At 34.8% G+C, this 21,027-nt stretch overlaps 1 protein-coding gene across 1 annotated transcript in view; it reads left to right on the top strand.

Annotated features, from left to right (window-relative positions):
- LOC103595939 (regulating synaptic membrane exocytosis protein 2) overlaps window positions 1–21,027 on the top strand; it is a gene marked incomplete at its 3' end in the record, with an annotated part of 267,512 nt that overhangs the window by 43,006 nt on the left and 203,479 nt on the right. Inside the window, exon 2 of the mRNA XM_008579475.1 lies at window positions 12,067–12,377. Within this exon, the coding sequence (XP_008577697.1) occupies window positions 12,070–12,377 (308 nt within the window). The remainder of the gene's footprint in view (window positions 1–12,066; window positions 12,378–21,027) is intronic.

The raw sequence follows: 21,027 nt of genomic DNA on the forward strand, positions 1-21,027 counted from the left end.
CGGTTCGCTCACTGGCTGAGCGTGGTGCTGACAACACCAAGTCAAGGGTTAAGATCCCCTTACCGGTCATCTTAAAAAAAAAAAAAAAAATTTCATGGAAAATAGAATGAAAAGATGACATATCTTTCCATGAACTTTTTGAAGTACCCTTATATGTTGTTAAGAGTATTATACATAAAAATGGATGCTTATCCAGAAAAATAAATGTGTCCTCCCACCCCAATAAAAGACCTAGTAAGATTCTAAAAGCAATTGGAATAAACCAAAGGTGTACCTCAATTTAAAGTTTGGAAACCTGAGATAAGCTATACATACTATGTTTTCATTTAACTATTTAAACAATTTTAATGCACATAAAAATAATCTTAAATACTTATTCTTCATTTTGAATTTTAAGTAAGTATTTTTATCAGAAAAATATTTCATAATAATACTTGAATTTGGAAAGTTCTTAAATGTTATTTTATTTTTATCTTAAAGATAGTTTTATGAAAGCCCATACTATTTGGATTATAGACATTTTCTAAGCAAACATACTTTAAAGAAAGTAACGTTATAACTGTGTTATATACTTATAGTTAATATAGTAATTCATTCATTCGCTGAACACATCTTGGTGAATTTTAGTTACTTGGTATAGATAACAATGAACTAAAATAGACAAACATCTCTCACCTTCCTGGAGAATATATGCTAATTATGAGCTGCAGACAACAAATAAGATAAATAGATATTAGAAGGTGTTAAGTGCCCTGGGGGAAATGAAAATCAAGATACTTAATTTTGGGTGGTGTTGGGGTTTTAATTTGGATGGCCTTAAAAAGTGACAGTTGAGCTTCAAAGGGAGGAGGGAGTTAGTGTTGTGTATGTTTAGAGGAAAAGCAGTCTAGACTGAGGTAATAGCAAGTGCAAAGATCCTGTGGTAGGAAAATGTTTGATATGTTGGAAGAATGGCAATGAAGTCAGTGTGGCTGGGGCAGAGCAAGTGAGCATGGAGAAAAGAAGCAGAGAATGGCGAGACGCAAGGTTAGAGTGAGACTGCAGAAGACCTTTTGGATCATTGTAAGGACTCTAGCATTTATTCTGAGCAAAACAGGGAGTATTAAAATATTCTGACTAAAAAGGCGATATGATCTTACATTTTAAAAGGCTTACTTTGACACTTTTGTTGAGTTAGATTAATGAGAGGAGTGGGAAAAGGATGGAAGCTGGGAGACTAGTTATGAGGTTATTGCAATAATTTTCATGACAGATGGTGGAGACTTAGACTAGGGTAATTGCGGTGGAGGTGGTGAGACGTCAACTCTGAAAGTGTATTTTAAAAGTAAAACCAAAAAGATTTTTTTGTTGGAATGTATGTGGAATATGAAAGAGAGTTAATTTCAAGATTTTTGGCCCAAGGCAAACTGGAAGGATGGAGAATTACCATTAACTGCTAGGGTAAAACTGTCGATGGAATGATTTTGGGGTGATGGTCTGGAATTCTGTTTTGTACTTGTTAAGTTTGAGATGAATCAAAATACAAATGTAATGAACAGAGATATAAAGCTGTGCTTTGATTTTATAATGTGATAATGTTGTAATATGGTTTTATCTTTCTCAGAATAATAAGTTTCCCTTGTCTAGTGTTGTATTATAGCTTATATTTATTAGAATAGTAAATCTCCCTTGGGTGGGCCAAGGTAGACTTGCCTTACATCTGGAGCAAGTCAGATGACTGTATAAGATTAGTGATGTTATTGCCTTTTAGCAGTACAGGAGCAAGAAACACACTTTGCAAAGGGAAGTCTACATAAATTTCTGGAAATTTATTGGCAAGAAACCATGGAAGATCCCGAACAGTTTTGTCCCTTAACCTTAAAGTTTTAAAGAGTTACTAGTGGGAATCAGAGAAACAGATAAATGAAGCTGTATATTTTAAACTTTTTTCTCTGAATTAACACTCCTCATTTAAAAATTTTTCCTCCCCAAGAGTGTTCTAGTGACTTCCATATGACCGTATTTCATCAATAGTTCACCATCACTGCTTCTAGCTTTAGACCTCCAATTCTTTTCGATTTGGATAAAGTATCAAATTATTTACCATCTATTAATCTTTGTAATTATGTCTCATTCTTTTTCTTTTATAAGATATCTTTTATAAGAAATTGTCATGTTATGTTCTCTGTTTTAAGTGAAATCTTCTAGGTGAATACGCTTTCTATTTTAAGAAAAATTAAACTTACTTTCCCCTCTTTTAAAGCTGTAATTTTACTTTAATATTACTGCAATGACTTATAGTTCTATAATTTAAGCATCATAACTTGTAAGTTCTTCTAAACAATGGAAAAGAAAACTGTCAACTTATAGTATGTTTGTTAGAATTTATTAAGTCTTTGAATCAGTCAATATGTGATGGAAAATAATTATTCTTTTTTTTTTTTTGTCTTTTGTCTTTTGTCTTTTTTCCGTGTCCGGCAACGGATCGCAACCCTCAGTGTTGCCCCCGTACCGGACTGGGACCGGCAACGGGATTGCAACCCTCGGCGTTGCTCCCGCGCCCCGCTCAGCCAGTGAGCGGGAACCGGTCCGTATGTGGGATCCGAACCCTCGGACGGGAGCGCCGCCGCGCTTCCCAAGCGGCGCACTATCCAGTTCGCCACCGGGCCGGCCCGGAAAATAATTATTCTAATTAATATCACATTTTGAAATGTAGAATAATGACATTTCAAGTTATTTTGCCTGATCCTTTTTATTTTACTCAAGTTGCTATATATATATATTTTTTTTCCTTTTTGTCTTTTTTTGTGACTGGCAACGGGATCGCAACCCTCTGTGTCGCGCCTGCACCGCGCTCAACCAGTGAGCGGACCGGTCTCTATATGGGATCCGAACCCTTGGCAGGAGCACCGCCGCACTCCCAAGCACCGCCCTCTACTGAGTGTGCCACCGGGCCAGCCCAAGTTGCTATATTTTTAATGGAAATTTAACTTGTTTCTTAGGGGGAAAAGTAGGTTAACAATGTAATACTAATATGCAGTGAATCCAGTTGTGCCAGTTTGAACAAAGTGCTATAGCACAGACTAGTGGGAAAACTTAATAACTGCAGAAATGTTCAATTTCCTTAATCTTGCAGGATATACTCGTTGTTTTAACATTTGTCTTTTCTTTAAAAATTACTTGGAGAAATTTAAGCTTAAAATGTAATTTTGAATTAAAATAAGATTTTAAAGTTGTATATTTATTATGAAGGTTACAGTTACCTATTCTGATAGTAATATTATACAACTAAATGTTTCTTAATGACTGTTTACTTTGGAAACCACTTCGCTAGTTTTTTGATATAATTTCATGTAGAACAGAAAATTTATAAAATGAGCCACTTGCTTTGATGAAAATAAAAATTAGATATTACAAATATGTAATTCATCCCCTTTGATGTAATTGCTTGACCCCTTTACTTCTACCACTCCACAAAAAACCCCTGAAAGTTAGCTATACTGTATTTTGAAAATTATATTTGTATAAAAATTTAGTAGTTAGTTCTCAATTACCTAATACATTTAAGTTAAATATACATTTACCTTCAGTGTGATTACTGTCAATATTTTCACTAGTCCAGTTTACCTTTATTAGTTACTAGTTTGACATACTTAATTACATACCCATCTCCTCTCATTGTTTTTTTCTTATCCCTCTTTTTTATTTTGAAATTTCAAATGAGAAAATGCTTAGGGAATAATACTAACCAACTATACGAATCTTAACATTTTGCCATATTTATTTTGTAGTTTTCTTTTTGAGAAATATAGTAATTATCTTGCTCACTTATCATTCCATGCATGGTTTTATTTGCATAGTTTAACTTTATACATATACACTGTTAAACTCTCTATAATATTATTGTTCAAGGTTTTAAACTTTATATCACGGTATCATACTGTGTATATATTTCTGAAACTTGCTTTCTTTGTTTAATTCTGTATTTTGAAAGTTATCTCAAAATTTAGATTCACCTAAATCTAATTTATTCATTTTGATTGCTGAACTGTTGCATGAATATGATAGAGTTTATCTATTGTCATATTGATTTAGGTTATGTAAATTTTTTTCTAATAGAAATAGTATTCAATGAACATCTCTGTTCATGTGTTTTTGTGCCTGCTTGAGAATTTCTTTAGGGTAGAAGTAAGATTTCTGGGTCATAGAGTACAGATAGCCATGTCCAGTTTCATTAGATACTGCAGAATGTCTCTCCAAACTGGTTGAAATAATTCACAATTCTGAGAGGAATGCTTGTATTGGTTCCTTTACTTTCTCTCCAATGCTTGGTATTGTCAGACTTTAACATGTTGCCAAACTGATGGGTGTAAAATGGTAACTTGTTTTAATTGTGCATTTTTCTGACAGATGAGATTAAGCATCTTTTTGTTTGTTGTCCAGTAGGGTTTCTCTGTGAAATTGCATATTCATTTTACTGTGATGTTTGTCTGTTTCTTATTAAACAATATAAGTTTCAGAGTTCTTCATATACTTTGAATGCATATCTTTTGCTAACTATTACATTTCAATAAAAATTCTCACAGATTGTGTTTTTTTAAATTTCATTATTTTATCTTACTATCTTACTATTCAAAAGTATTAAAAAATCTTAATGTAGTCAAGTTTATCATTCTTTTGTAGTTTGTGCTTGATTTCGTAAATATTTTCTTGACATTTGTTCTAACAGTTTTGAAGTTTTACCTTTCACCTTTCACTGTTTCATCCATTTATATGGACTTTTGTATATAGTGTGAGGTGGGAATCTATTTTTTTTTCCCCATAAAATTGTACAGCCAGTTGTCTCAACTATGATGAGTGTATCCTTTCTCCACTAATTTGTAAGGAAATAGCTTAATAATAACATGCATTAAATAGCATGTTAAAGTTCAACCACGGGCAGCAGTTTCTTGTTTTCAGCAATTCCATGCCTTATTCCTATGACTCTCCAAACCAGCTGTTTTCTAGTTTCTAGTATTTAATTCCAGGCCCTTCTACCTTTGATCTGTTGTGCTATTTCTTTAGAATACTGTCTTCAATTAATATTCTTTAGATTACTGTCTCCAGTTAATATATTAAAAATTTGGTACTTTGGAAATTCTTTCTTTAAGTAATATAAGCTCTGGATAATAAAGGTTATTGCCACTTTCCCTAAAGACCCACCCTGGCTGGACTAGATTTCTTTTCTATCCTCTCCAGCCTGCCTCCTCTTATCCTGCCACTCCTGCCCAAAGCAGAGGAATCAACCAGAGGAATCTGGGTGTGGATCTGGTCCATACTGTGTACTTAGGCAAATGTTAATTTCTGAACATAGCTGACAATGTTCAAATCACAGTATAATAGGTGTATTATATTTGAAGTGCATTCCAGTTTAGATTCTTTCATCAGTAAGCTGGCTTTTTTTTTTTTCCTTTTTGCCGTTAAGGCAATGGATGGCTTAAGGGAAGCTATGAAATGAATGAAATGGGAAGAATAAAGCTCATTACTTCAAGCCTGCGGGTACTCAAGGAAAGTATTAGGTAAACAGAAAAGAGAAGTCAAGGAAAATGTTGCCCTTTCTATCCTTGTACATTGTGGGGAGGAGAAAAAACAGAGGTAAGGCCAGGAGATGATCAAAAGTAAGTTTCAATCTCTTCTTTCTAGGCTTTGTCCCAGGGAGAGGGTAGCTTTAACTCTTCTTAATATTTGAGATTCTTTGAAGGGAATCACTTTTCAGGATGCCTCAGCATCCATCTGGGGCACATGTACTTCAGAGTGAACTTGGTAGTACATCATAGTTAAGAAAGGCCAAGAAAAGGCCATAATTAGTTTTCCAGATCTATCTTTAGTTTCAGGGTGGCATGAAGGACATAAAAATAGCTGTATGTCTCTGTCATGACACTCACCCATAGTGAGGGATGAGGTGACTTTGCAGAAAAGACTACAAAACAGACAGCTAGGACCATGGCTGACTAGAGGATTATTCAGAGACTAAGAGGAGTCAACAGTGCTTGTGGGAGCTAAGTGAGATCAAGCTAATAGTGGAGAACAATCAAGTTGAGACGAACCAGACTGTGAATTAGATGAGTTGCAGGGTGCAGCAGGAGAAACCCCACAGAACACCTAGACACTTTCTTGGAGAAGAGTAGAAAAGGGGTAGAAATATCAGAAGTAGAGAATTTATCCAAAGAAGCTCTTTATCAGACTAAAATTTAGTGGGAGACTTTAAAGAAAAATTCGGTTAGTGTGCTTTTGAGAGAAATCAGATCAAAAATAGAGAAATAAACAGCTACATTTTTGCATGTGTAATTTTTCAAAGCCATAACAATAGCCAACAGAGAAGAGTTTGTAATAACTAAGACTTGGAAATGCTTGAGATTAAAGTTTCTTCTGTACTGCTGCTACATCCTGAGAGATTTATGGAAGTCCCTGCCAGACTCCTGCTTCATTCAGCCTACAAATGTGGCTATAGCTGGATATGCTGTGTGTGCAGTTCATGGGGAATCCTGGAAAGTCTTACTGTTTGTCTCAGGAGTATCAGATAAAGGAAATTTCTGATTTTTGTTTTGTAATCCAAAGGCCTATTATATAGAGATTACAGTGATCTCTTAATTGCTTAAGGAAACTATTTGAAAACCTTAATCTTTTAGGATGGGCCAGTGTGTGAACTTTCAAAATCCTTTCAGTGTGTGGCAGTGCTGGGGGAGGGGCTTGTAGGTTAGCCCTAAATACATTTGAATTCCACCTTTCGAGAAACAGAGGCACCAAGGACCTGATGATGGGAACAACTAGAGAGTAATGCTTTTGTTGAGCTTCTCTGGATTACAAGCCCTCTTGCAGATCTCCTCTGCATCTTTGTTATTATAAACAAAGCCTGGGCCAGAGGAGAAGAAGGCATCAAAGGATTATGGTGTGAATATATTCTTTTTGTAGCATTTATCATAATTGTAATATAAATAATAATTGTCCAATTATTTGTTTTCATATTGTTTTCCCTACTACACTTTAAGCACTACAGTAAAATCTATGTCTTTTGAGCTGTATTAACCAGCTCTTAGCATAGTGTCTGGTGTATATTAGCCATTTAGTGAGTATTGTATGAATGAATTAAAAATTGGTGAATTAGTAGTAATAGGTATTTGCCCATCTGTAAATAAATTGGAATTTTATGATCTTAATTTTTGTAGTAAATTACAGCTTCATTTAATTTTACCTACTTCATTTAAGTTTACTCAATGTAGTATTATTCTTTTAGTAAAACATAGAATTCTTTTAGTAAAATATTATACTTTGTGGTGTGCTCATGAATGCTAACAACCAGCTTTCTGTTAAAAAAAGCTCTAATTTATCATGTTTTCCAATTTATATAGTCTAAATACACCTACCACAGCTGTTTTCAAACTAACCCACATTACTTCATGGAATGCAGAGCTGGGAAGAAATACGCACAATTGGTTTTCATGAGTCAGTGAACAACACTGAAGCTCTTTAATATTCATGTTCTAGTAGTGCATTGTTCTTCACATTTTGATTGTGCTAGCGATATGCATTCTATAGAACATGTACATTAAAAAGACTGTGAATTAGTTAAGGTAATGCCATCAACTGTAAGAGATAAACTCAAAAAGTCTTTGTAGCTGAAAATAATAGAAATTTATTTCTCACCTGTGTGAAGTCCACACCGGTTATGCCCGATCAGTTAAGGGCTCTCCTCCAAGTGCTCGTTCAGGTTCTTTTTTCTTCTCTGGCTCCTTTATTTCCAAGGTCTTGAGTGGAGAGCATGAAGATAGCAAATGAAAGTTTTTAAAGGTCATGGAAATGGCACACACCATTCCACTTATAATCCATTGTCTAGAATATAGTCATATGGCCATGGCCACTAACTACTAGGGAGGCTGGGAAATGTAGTTTCCTATAAGGAGAAGGAGATAAGTTCGTGAAATAGCTAGCCAAAATCTTTCATGACTTTCTAGTCATATGATAGAGTTACATAGATCAATTTATACTCTTTCACCTTATTTCTTCTTTGACAAATGCACACATTTCTAAGCTGGTTGGCAATGGTTAGAGGTGGAGTCTAGTAAATTCCTTTTTCTGTGTAGAATTAGCTGGGTTATAAGAGCTTGGCCTATGATCTCATTAGCACCCTTCTTTGAATTATATTATTTTTTATCCCTGTTTATACAGAAATCACGAATTTTGAAGACCTTTAGATTCCTTTAAATTATTGTATGTACCTAACATAACCTTTTTTTTGTTTTCTTTGACTATTCAGTGTAAATGTTATGCTTACAATTTTTGTGGCTTTAAAAAGATATTTGTATTTTCCTTAGTTTTTTTCTGTCTTTCAACCTCATCAAGGATGTTTGTGGAATGGAACATGTGGTAATAAGTGACAAATTTGTGCTATTAGCTAGTATTCCATCTCTTAATGTTGCTATTTTACTTTTAAACATTTGGCATACTTAGGACCGAAGGTCATAATACCTTATAATTTTGGATTGTATATATCTTTGTATTCTCAGGGCCTAGATGTTTTTGATAATTGTGAGGGCCAGTGAAACTAATAGGCTGTAACCATGAATATTTGTAGGCATACATATTACTAAGATATTTTAGCAACATTTATCACAAAATACAGTTGATGGTTAACTTAATTGCTTAAAGGGTTCCATTAACAAAAGTCTTGTGGTTTTATTCCCAAATTAGTTAAATTTTTTTCCATGGACACAGACTTTATCTATAATAGACATTAATCATTTCACAGTTAGTTAGTGAAAAATTACCTCACAGCATGTGTTATGTGTATGTGTTTGTGAGAGGTAGTTCAGTATCATCAATTTATAAGTTGGGTTGGTATATGTGTAAAGTGCTGCGAGTGAAAGTGTGAGTTCTTCTGTACTATTTGAAATGAGTGGATTTAGGATTCCTGAGCTTTAAAGATTCATAAACTATTAATCCATGAATAGGAGGAGGTGGTAAAAGAAGAAAATAAAGGTAACTTGGGTGTTAGGCTATGAAGACAATACGAGCTAGCAGTTTAGGAGGAACTAAATGATCTAGTCAGAAAAAGAGGAGCCAATGTGTGTAGCTTACAGGGGGCATGAGAAAAGATATCAGCACACAGAGAGTCTTTAATGAGAGTCAGACATCATTCTTTATATCTTATGCTTGTTTATCTTACATTAATGTCCACTGGATGTTAACAGATGAAGAAAATGGAGCCCATAGTGCTTCGAAGCCTTTTTCTCATTTTGTGCTACACAGAAATGATACTATTTGTACAATTGGTAGTTCACACCTTGGTAAACTGACAAGGCTGCTCATGGACTCCTTTGGCCTTACCTAGCCACTCTGAGGAGCACACCTGTAACCCATTCAACATATTGAACTGAGAATCTCTGCCCCACACCAGTGGTTCTCAAACTTTAGTAAACATCAGAATCACGTGGAGGATTTTGCGGGGGGGGGGGGGGGGGGGGGGGGGGGGGGGGGGGGGGGGGGGGGGGGGGGGGGGGGGGGGGGGGGGGGGAACCCACAGCTTTCTGGGCTCTGCTCTAGGGTTTCTAATTCTGTAGGCTAGGGATGGGACCTGGGAATTTGCACTTCTAGCAAGTTCCAGGTGATACCAATGCTGCAGGGATATTATTTGAGAGATATATTATTGCAGAGATATATTATCTCTGCTCTAAAAGATGTTAAGTAATCTACCTACCTTGTGACAGGAAGTCGCAAGAGGTTGTTTCTGCAGATGACAATGATTAAATAATTGTCTGTCAAAACTCTCATTTCTGGGCCAGCCCGGTGGCGCACTCGGTAGAGTGTGGCACTTGGGAGTGCGGCGGCGCTCCCGCCGAGGGTTCAGATCCCATATAGAGACCGGTCCGCTCACTGGTTGAGCGCGGTGCGGGCGCGACACCGAGGGTTGCGATCCCATTGCCGGTTGCGGTACGGGTGTGACACTGAGGGTTGCGATCCCGTTACGGGTCACGAAAAAGACAAAAAGGGAAAAAAAAACCCTCTCATTTCTACTTCATTGTTAATTATCAGGCACAAAAGAATGCCATACTTCAGTATTCTGAGTGTAACTTATTACAGATAAGTTCATATATTAGAATCATCTAGCATAGATTATCACTGTAATATGAATAGTAATTTGTTTAAAACAGAAAAGTTGAAATCCTAACTTCATTTACTTGTACATTATTTTGTTGTTCTGTATTTAGTGTGCCTTTAAAAGAGATCTGCAATACTTATATTTGTCACAAGATGGCATTGAAAGGCTGGAGATTTTATGTGAAATTTGATTTTTTGAGACTTGGTGGGTTAGATATATTTATATTTTATTTCTATTCAAACCAATAATAGCAAAAGAAATTTGAACTATGATATATATATATGTATATATATATATTTCAATTAGAGTGAGATACTGATATTTTCATTTCAAAAATACTTAATTATTTACTTATAAAAATAAAATAGATACATGTATTGACATTGTTGATTACTTATTCTTTTGGAAATTGATGAAACATAAATTTTGGTGTGATAATATCAAATATCTTATTTCCTCCAGAACTTCAAACAAATTCAAGTTAGCAAGCATTTAGAAGATTTTACTATTTTATAATTTATAAGGCCTTATTATGCTAGTAGAAGACATAGTCCCTGCCTCTAATGAGCTTCAAAGTTAGTTAGGGAAAAAAGAAATTTATACAATACAGTGAAAGAGCAATATAATAAAAAGTGATCCAGTACAATGTTGTTTGATATGAACCATACAAGCAATATGAACTAGAATAATGGACAATTAAGCAAAAAATTTAAATGGTATTTTACAAAAATTCCTTGTATTGGTTGAGAACACCATGTTGAATCTTTTTTTCTGTGATATCTATATTACTATAACTTATTTAAATGTGAGATAATATTTAGCAACCTGGAGAGCTGTGTAAGTTCTAGTAAATAAATAAAACAAAAATAAAACATTAGCAAATATTCATTTGAAATATGAACTCACCTTTTATTTCATGATAATATGATTTTATTTTTTTCTGATTAATTGAGGGCGAAGAGTTTTCTGGTCACACAGATATTAATTATAATATACATAGATTCCTGTAGTCTGAAAAACATATCTATTAAAAAAAAAATCAAGCATGGAATGATTGTTACCAGGGGCTAGGGGGAGGGTGGAAAAAGGGTGTTAATGTTTAATTGGTATAGAGTTTTAATTTTGAACGAAGAGTTTTGGAGATCTGTTTCGCAACAATGTGAATATACCTAACACTACTTAAGTGTGCACATAAAAATGGTTAAGATGGTAAATTTTGTTATGTGTTTTTTACCATATTAAAAGTAATTGAGTGTCTACTGTAAATTATGAGCAACTAGTAGGTTTTTATTGATGATAAACAATGTTTCTAGCTTTGTTTTAGACATTAAGAGCTACGTAAAAAGAAATAAAAATCCTCTCAAAAAGTATAATATAATTGGTGAAAGTAGATTAACTTAATATTAAATGCTAATTTACTGGAAGTTTAATATATATACCAGGTATTGTGCTAGACATCTTACATAAATTATTTCTAATCTTTAATCCTCAAAACAATACAGAAAGATAAGTATTATCTTTGTTTCTCTATCTTATCATTAAGGAAACTAAGTTTTATAGACATGAAGGTTCAGTACCTTGTTGAAGTTGCAAAGTTTCTGATCTTGAAGTTGGTATTTAAACCCACCTGTCTAGTTTCAAAATCCATTTTCTGTATACTCACCATGCCCCTAATTTAAATATAATATAATTAAGGAAGACAAATAAACAATTAGTAATTTGACACTTTGGTTTGGTGTTTCTGTCAGTAAATGTTATCTATTTCAAGTATCCTGAAAAAATTAAAAGAAGGGATAAATTGTTTAATTTATGGTAGCAGTTAATCTGAATTACATTTTAACTTCAAAAGGATAACTATATAATTTTCTGTTGGTTTGATTTGTTGTCTCTCTTTTTGTTTGTTTTTAACTTTTGGGAGCACTAATTTATTTTCCCTTTGTCTTCGTGTGCAGGTTATGTGGGTATGTAATTTGTGCCGAAAACAACAAGAAATCCTCACTAAATCAGGAGCATGGTTTTATAATAGTGGATCTAATACACCACATCAACCTGATCAAAAGGTTCCTCAAGGACTGAGAAATGAGGAGGCGCCTCAAGAGAAGAAAGCAAAACTACATGAGCAGGCCCAGTTCCAAGGACACTCAGGTGACTTATCTGTACCGGCAGTGGAGAAAAGTCGATCTCATGGGCTCACAAGACAGGATTCTATTAAAAATGGGTCAGGAGTGAAGCACCCAATTTCCAGTGACATAGCTTCAGACAGGTAAACATTTTGTTTAATCTTTAGGAAATGTATTATTTTTAATTTTCATTCCAAACAAATTAAAATACATATAACATTTAGGCAACGTTGAATTGCCTAAATATGATGTCATTGCGCACATGTTTTATGTAAATACTGAATGTAATGTTCAGGACTTGAGCTATCATAGATTTGAACTATCTTAGGTTTGATGTGGAAGTGTTAGGTTATCAGGTAGATTTACCAGAATAAAGAAGTGAAATAAACTGGGGAACTTAGGTAGGAGGTTATTGTCATAGGAAAGACAAGCAGGGATAGGAGAAATGGGAATGAAGAAGAGAGATGGTTTTAAGACTCTTTATAGAGGTTGGATATATGGGACTAACTGGAGGTGGGAGTTAAGAGGATGGCAGAAGTTAACTATGTCTCGGAAGGTTCTCTCCTGGGCTAAAGGGTGATGTGGTTTTCCAAACAAATAAATGCAGATCAAACAGTAGGTTTATGGTGAAGGATTTCATGAGTTTGATGTATCCATGGGCTAACTCTGTTGTAAATATTTTGGCCCAGTTATGGTCTTCTCCATTTTCAAAGTGTTAGACGTTGAAAAATATTATTTAGGGTCCTTATGTTTCCTACATTTGGAAGGGGGAGAATAAAAAATTTTCATGGGAAGATTATTTTTCTATTCCCCTATTCCTCTGTTTGAATTGAAAATTAAAAAACAAACAAACACAAAAACACTTGGTTTATACTATTTCTGTTCTCAGAAGTGGCAAATACCTTTCTGTTTGAGTAACTACAAAGTCATGCCTTTGTGGAAAAACAAATCTAAATTGTACTTATATCATGGTGGGTTCTGAGGTATCAGGCATAACAAGTAAGATAACTGGGAGTCACATTAGATGGTGTCTAAAATCATCATTCCAATATGTTGCTATGTTTTGAGAAAATAATAAAATAATGGTTATACCAGTTCTTTCGAAAGGTAGTAAAAAGTGAAACAGAACATGTAGTCCTATCTTTGGGTATAACGATGTGGTTTCATGGCTGGAATGCTGTCTAAATGTCTCAGGGTGAAATATCGAGAACCCAAGAAATTTGAGGGTAGAGAACCATCTTAGACTGAGGTCCATTCTAAGCAGAAAAAGATTCGGATGCATAGTTTATTTGGAAGGCAATCCCAGGCACCACCTGTATGGGGAGTGGGAAATGATACAGTTAAGAGAAAGAACACAATACTGTACTGGGTACAATCGAGTGTAGGTTAATTCTTTTGGCAATTGTCTCAATCTTCTAGGGTCTTCTGGAAGACAGGGTAGAATGACCTCAGAATTATCCTACATAATGGGCAAGGAAGCTGGAGTATTGGCCCATCAACTCTCTTCTGTTATTGGTTCAGGGCTGCTCATGTGGGTTGTTAACTCTCTGGAACTTGCCGTTCAAACATGTTCCTGTGGCTGGAGGAGGCACTTAGGCAGAGTATTACAAATGCTTACAGAAAGAAGACAATTGCTATGAAGGGAATGGTGGACGATAAGGCAATGTGGGTGGGGCACTGGCAGTGTCTACTACACAAGGACTTCAGAGATCAAGAGAGTCCATAAAATGGTAACTATAATTGTCCAAGTATAAAGAAAGTGATAACCAGTGGAGATAGAGTTTTTAATGAATCAATGAAAGAATGCATTTTGTCAGGAAATTGTGCACTTTAAAAATAAATTCAGTTAATTTATGAGTAATTAATTCTTCATTGTAGGGAAGCTGGAAGCCTATCTCTAATTTTTGAATAAGGTAGTAATGAGAACAAATACTTATCTTTTAATACATCTCTTAATGCAAAGGCTGCCATCCTGCAAGACAACAATCCTCTGAGAGCTGCCACCACTTCTTCATGATATTGGTAACCTGTTTCTTCTCTTTCTTTTCCAAATTAGTCTGTCTTACAGGTTTGCTAATCTACTCAAAGAACCAGTGTTTGGTGTCTTTGTTTCTGTTTTGTATTTCACTGATTTCTGCTTTTTTGTTTCCTTTATTCCGCTTGCTTGGGTTTAATTTCCTTTTCTTTTTCAAGCTTCTTAAGGTAGAAGAAGAGACCAGTGCTTTCAGACCTTTCTATTTTCTAACATAGGTTCTATAAATTCACTCCTAAATGTAAACTGCTTTAGTGGCATCCTACAAATTCTGCTATTGTGTTTTCATTTTAATTCAGTTATAAATATTTTCTATTCTCTCTATTGATTTCTTCTTTGATACATAGGTTATTTAAAAGTGTATTATTTAAGCTCCCAATATTAGGGGATTTTGCAGACGTACTTCTATTATCGATTTCTAATTTAGTTTTATTGTGATCAGAGAACGTGTTTGTTATTTCTTGTATTCTTTTCAATCTAATAAGACTTGTTTAATGACCAGTTAATGTGTAAACCAGTTAATATGGTCTATCTTGGCAGATGTTTATGTGTTTTTAATGCTCTTATAAGTGATTTTTTAAAAATTTCCATTTCCAAGCTGTTTCTTGGTAGTATTTAGAAATAAGAATGAATATTCTGTTGTAGTTTGGTGGACTGTTCTATTAAACATCAATTAAGTCATGTTGATTGACACTGTTAGTTCAAGTCTAGTTTATCTTTGCTGATTTTCTACCTACTTGTTCTATCAATTATTGAGAGAAGAGTATTGAAATCTCCAATTATAATTGTAGATTTGTCTATTTCTCCTTGCAGTTTTATCAGTTTTTGCTTTGTGTATTTTGAAGCTCTGCTAATATAGACATAAATGTTTAGAATTTTTAATGTCCTTTTGCTTAACTGACCACTTTATTATTTTGCAGTAGCATTCTTAATGCTTCTTTCAGTGAAAAAGTACTAGCCTGAATAAATAGCACCATCTGACTTATTGGGGGGAAGAAAAATGTAGTAATTCCTTTTTTTTTTTCTTTTGCCTGGTGTTTTTAGCTGCTGTTACTAGTAAATACATACTTTAGTGAATCAAAGTATGCTGTAATTATATTCTTCCTTTCTGATCCTCACAAAAGTCAGAACCAGAGCTTCTTTTGTTTATAAAAATTACTTTTGGACAGGGAAGTACTTAGAATTTACTATCAGATTTGGTATTTATGCCTAGAAAATGGAATTGGTTATATTTGTATAAAATTTCATTTGGGAAATACTTTCTCTTCAATAATAGTTTAGTTCCCCTCTTTACAAGCAAAAAACATTTGTTTTATTATTTCAAAATGCAGATTCTGGGCCGGCCCGTGGCTCACTCGGGAGAGTGCGGTGCTGATAACACCAAGGCCCCGGGTTCGGATCCCGTATACGGATAGCCGGTTCGCTCACTGGCTGAGCGTGGTGCTGACAACACCAAGTCAAGGGTTAAGATCCCCTTGCCGGTCATATTTTTTTTTAAAAAAAAAATGCAGATTCTACAGTAATTTTTTAGGAATGTATCAATATTTAATGATGAACTCTTTGTATTCTTTCTCCTACAGCAAGGGGTCAGCAAACTATGCCCCTGACCCAAATTTGGCTTGTCATCTGTTTTTTTATAAATAAAGTTTTATTGGAACACAGCCCTACCTATTCATTTACTTATTGTCTCTGGCAGCTTTCACCTACAATTCCATAGTTGAGTAGTTATGAGAAACCATATGGGCCTCAAAGCCCAAAATATTTACTCTCTGACATTTTACAGAAAAAGTTTGCCAATCCCTGCCCTAGAGAGAAGTTAGTGCTCTTAATAATGTTGTTGAAATTTCTCCTTTCTTTCCCTATCTTCATTTGTCACAATTTGAATTATTTCAGTTAAGGATGTTTTCTTGTTCCCCTCTCTCCCACCCCCCCCCCCCCCCCCCCCCCCGTTAAGGATGTTTTCTTGTTCCCCTCTCTCCCCCCCCCCCCCCCAGCTTCCTATCATTCTCTTTCTCTGTTCTCTCTCCGCCCCCTTCTTATCAGAATGGGTCTTCCAGTGGTATTTGAATTGGACAGTGAAATGTAGCTACAGGCAAAGACTATAATTCCATTTAAAGGTACTAGTAATTTGTTTCTTCAATACCATTCAGAAATCAGTGGCCTCAAAAAGAGAAGCTGTAGTTCAATTAAATTTAAATCTCTATGGGTCTAGAACTATATTTGAGAAATAGAAAAGTATGTTACATATTTCCTTCTTTTAAAGAGCATTAATCTATAACTACATACTGCAGTAGTTTTGACCTGTTTTATTATTTTTGCTTCTCTCACAGGTCTTAACACAGTGTTTTACAGACAGGCCCTCAGTGTTATTGAATGAATAAATACCTGGCCAACTTGGCCCTACTTCTTAGCTTTGAATAAATGAATATTTACTTTATTCATTTATTAATAAAAATCACCAATGTTCATCAACTTAGATGCAAAATATTGTTAAGGGTTTCACATATCTTTTTTATTTCAAAAAAACCTTGAAATACATTTTTAAAACTGTATTTTTTGGGTTAAGAAAATAGACCAAAAAACTAAAGTAAAGTTGTCTTAAAACATTAGGTTGATTTTTCTTACATTTGAAATTATTTAATAGTTGGATACTTCATAATTTTCATAGTTGAAAATTAGTGAAATTTAAGAAAGATATGTTTTTTCTTTTATGCAAAATTTTACTATTTATTTATTTAGCAGTTTATGGTTAAAAAGTTAAAAAGTAAGAAATATCATGGCTCATTTTTATGGTCGAAAAGAAAGAAAAAAACTGAATGTCAAGATACCCAGGCCCTTTCTCACCTCTTCCCCATACTGTTATCATTTGTAGATGTGTATCTATCTTTTCTCTGTGTCTCATTTTCTCATCTCTTAAACAGAAAAGACAATCTACAAGATTTTGAAAAAATTTCCAGTTATAAAATTCCTTGTTATTTTGCATTTTAAGGCCCTTTGCAATAGGATACACTTGAAAGCATTCTTTTCCACTATCTTTTTTTCTCTTCTATAACTGGTAGTATTGTGTTCAATTAATTTATTGAATTTTAATATAGATGTTACTTGTTACCATATGGCTCAAATAATTTCACCATAATTCATAGTTAAATCTGAATATATTTGGCATATTAGTTTAAATCTCATGAGGACATTTTTACTCTGATCTTGTAATTGTATTACTATATAATGTCTCTTACTCTCTTTCCTTAGTTCCTTATTCATTCGTAAAACAAAAATTAGATAGAAAAAGTAACAGTTACCTTATGGTCTCTGAAGCATTTTAAGAAGTATAACTGTAGAGAAATAATATTTTATAGGCATTAAGATTTATAAGTATTTGTCTTTACATTTTACTGCTTTATTAAAGACACTTAATGAAAATACTGAAAGTTTTCATTATGATTTTGTCTGGAATTTTAATAAGGCAGGAATGGAAAACTAAAAACAAGTTACGTGACTCAGTTATATCACAATACCTTTTGTTAGATGGTGGAACATGCTACCAGGTGTAAGAGATGACAAGAGAGTAATAAATATATAAAGCAATTATCTTGGATCTATACTATAAAGTTTTAAGGCAGGTTAAGTATAATGAATATTTAGCAGTTTGGTAATCACTATCTTTTCCTTACTGTCTGATATTTATAGCTTTCCAAGTATCTTTGTGGCATTTGATTATTTTAAAATAAAAATTGTAATAAAAATGTGTGCTTAATACTTCTACTTCCAGTACATATGGAATGATAAGGCCTGGATTTACTCTTCTACCTGAAACATCTGAAAAATTAGACAAAATATTTGAAACAATGGTTTTTAAGAAGTTGGGTATTAGGCAAAAAAGGAGAGTGATACCTGAGAAATGAGAAGCAAACAAAGTGAGCCCTGTGACTGCCGTAGCATACTGCCTTGAGAGTTTCCAAGCTGTTGCACAGGAAGGAGAGAGTAGGCAGAGCCCAGAGGTTTCCTGAGTAGAGGAGACAGTTCTGAGAGTTTAGGGAGACCAAGAGAGTTGGAGTTTGCTAGACAAAGTACGAGACAGGAGATAGCTGAACACAGAGATACCTTGGTGATCTGCAGAGGGTTCCCCTTGCATCTTTAGGTGAGTAATGATTAGTACATGCATGTGAAGAAACTATCTGGAGCCAGGGAAAAAATAATCCAAAATGATTAGAAGAAACACTGGCCTTCACCTACACAGAACCAAGAATAATTTCTGTTCCCAACAGCCAGACTGGAAAACCTCTGATTTCTGGAATATCGAGTAGAGTATTTAGAAAGGTCTTGCCTCAGCAGTGGGGAATAATTAATGCTAAACTGATCATTGCTCTGGAACAGAATAACACATCATAAAAGCAAGACCTAGAAGGACCTGTTTTCAAGTAATATAAATATTTCCCAGAGTAAAGCTCAAAAAGACTTATTGGAATACAAAAATATCCAGCATTCAACAAGGTAAAATTTGCAATGTTCAGCATCCAATGAAAGATAACCTGGCTTACAAAAAAGCAGGAAAGCACAATCAATAATGAGAAAGTAATCAAACATTAGACACATCCTAGAACTGTCAGATATTACAATTAACAGGCAATAACATGAAAACAGTTATAACTATATTCCGTATGATTTTAAAAGTTAAGTAGAGATATGCAAGAAATAAAAAACAAACCCTAAATGGAACTTCTAGAGATAAGAATTATAATGTCTGAGGTGAAAAACCCATTTGATGGGGATAATGGAAGATTAAACACCGAAGAGGAAGAAATCAGTGAATTTGAGGACTAACCAGTAGAAATGAACCAAAATGAAACAAAGAATGAGAAATGAATAAAGATTTAAAAAACTGAAAAAGTGTCATGAGCTAAGAGACAATGTTAGGTGGCTTAAGGTACATGCAGTTGGAGATTTTGAAAGGGAGGAGAGTATGAAGAGCACTAAGAAAAATTTGAAGAAATAATGGCCAAAAATTTTTTAAATTGTCTGAAACTACAAAACCATAGATCCAAGAAGCAGTACAAACCTCAAACACATGAAGAAACATGAAGAAAACTATACTAAGGCACGCCATAATTAAATCACTCAAAACCATCAATAATGAGAAAATCTTAAAATCAGCCAGAGAAAAAACACATGTTATGTAAAGAGGAAGAAAGATACAGATGACCGCAGATTTCTTTTTGGGAATAATGCAAGAGAGAAGAGAATGAAGCAAACATCATTAAAGTACTTAAAGATTTTTAAAAATGCTGTCAACTAGTATTCTATACTTACTTAAAATATCTTTTAAAAATGAAGGCAAAATAAAGATGTTTTCAGACATACAAATGCTGAAAGAATTTATTACCAGCAGAACTGCACTTACAGGAAATGTTAAACAGAATCCTCAGACAATAATAATAATAATAATAATAATAATAGTAATAATAATAATAGTAATAATATTAGATAGAAATATGTATTTACAGAAAAATGGAAAGAATGGACATATATAATTTAAAAATATTTAAATATCTTTAGAAGATAATTGGCTGCTTAAACAAAATAATAGTGTTGGACAGACATATTATTCAGCAGAGAATACTGAATGGCTCTTCTAACAGACAAGTAACTGACAGAAAGAATGAACTTGATGAAGACATCTGTGCTGGATCTTTGATGATTCAAAGTACCCAAAATATTCAAAGTATAACAGAAAAACAATGTTATAGCTTGCAAGTTTTCAGTAAATGAATAAAAATAAAATGCTGAGCATTTCTTAGTTGGTGTGTTATAAGACTGCTTTTGCTCCAACTAGTCAGTCTCCTTCTCTACCGCACATTCTTGAATTCCTTGGTGAAGCAACCAAAGCAGCCTTCTTGTCAGGGAGGATGCAGTCAGTGATGTGGAAGGCATGGCCCCTGCTGTAACAGCCCAGCCCAGCCCAGTGCGCACAGAGTGGGGAGAAGTCCAGCTAGGGAGGCAAAGATTTGGCAGAAAACACACACCCCGTGGGGCCGCTACTGCGAGATCCAGCAGGTAGGCTTCACTGCCACCACCTGGCTCCATTCCCAGCCCCGCCTAGTGAGCTCGGAGAAGGGAGATGATTGGAAAGGGAGGCGGAGACTTGGAAGAAAACACACACCCTGTGGGGCCGCCACTGAGAGATCCAGCAGGTAGTCTTCACCGCCGCCACCCAGCTCCATTCCCAGCCCAGCCCAGTGCGCACAGAGTGGGGAGAAGTCTGGCTAGGGAGGCGGAGATTCAGCAGAAAACACACACCCTGCGGGGCCGCCACCGCGAGATCCAGCAGCAGCCCAGCAGAGTCCAAGCTGACTAGAGAGGTGGCTCCCCGGAGAGGCCCAAGACCCAAGGCAACCACACACAAAAGGCACTAGAGGCCAACTGAGCAGTCACGGAGGTAGCCATAACAAATTGGCAACCACAGCAACATCTTAGTTAGTCAGTAGTCTCAAATGGCTGGATTGTGAAACCCCCTGCCACAATGAATAAACATCAAAAAAAAAAAGATAACAGAAATACAAAAAATCAAGAAAGTACACCACCAAAAGTTAATAAATCTCAAACTCTAGATCCTATAGAACAAGAAGCCCTCGAAATGACTGTCAAGGAATTTCTAGTGGTAATTCTAAGGAAACTGAATGAGATACAAGAAAACTCAGCTAGACATCATGATGAAATGAGGAAAAGTATACAGGACCTGAAAGAGGAAATGTACAAGGAAATCA

Source organism: Galeopterus variegatus, unplaced genomic scaffold (genome assembly GCF_000696425.1).
Source record: "Galeopterus variegatus unplaced genomic scaffold, G_variegatus-3.0.2 Scaffold1893, whole genome shotgun sequence".
Taxonomy (NCBI): domain Eukaryota; kingdom Metazoa; phylum Chordata; class Mammalia; order Dermoptera; family Cynocephalidae; genus Galeopterus; species Galeopterus variegatus.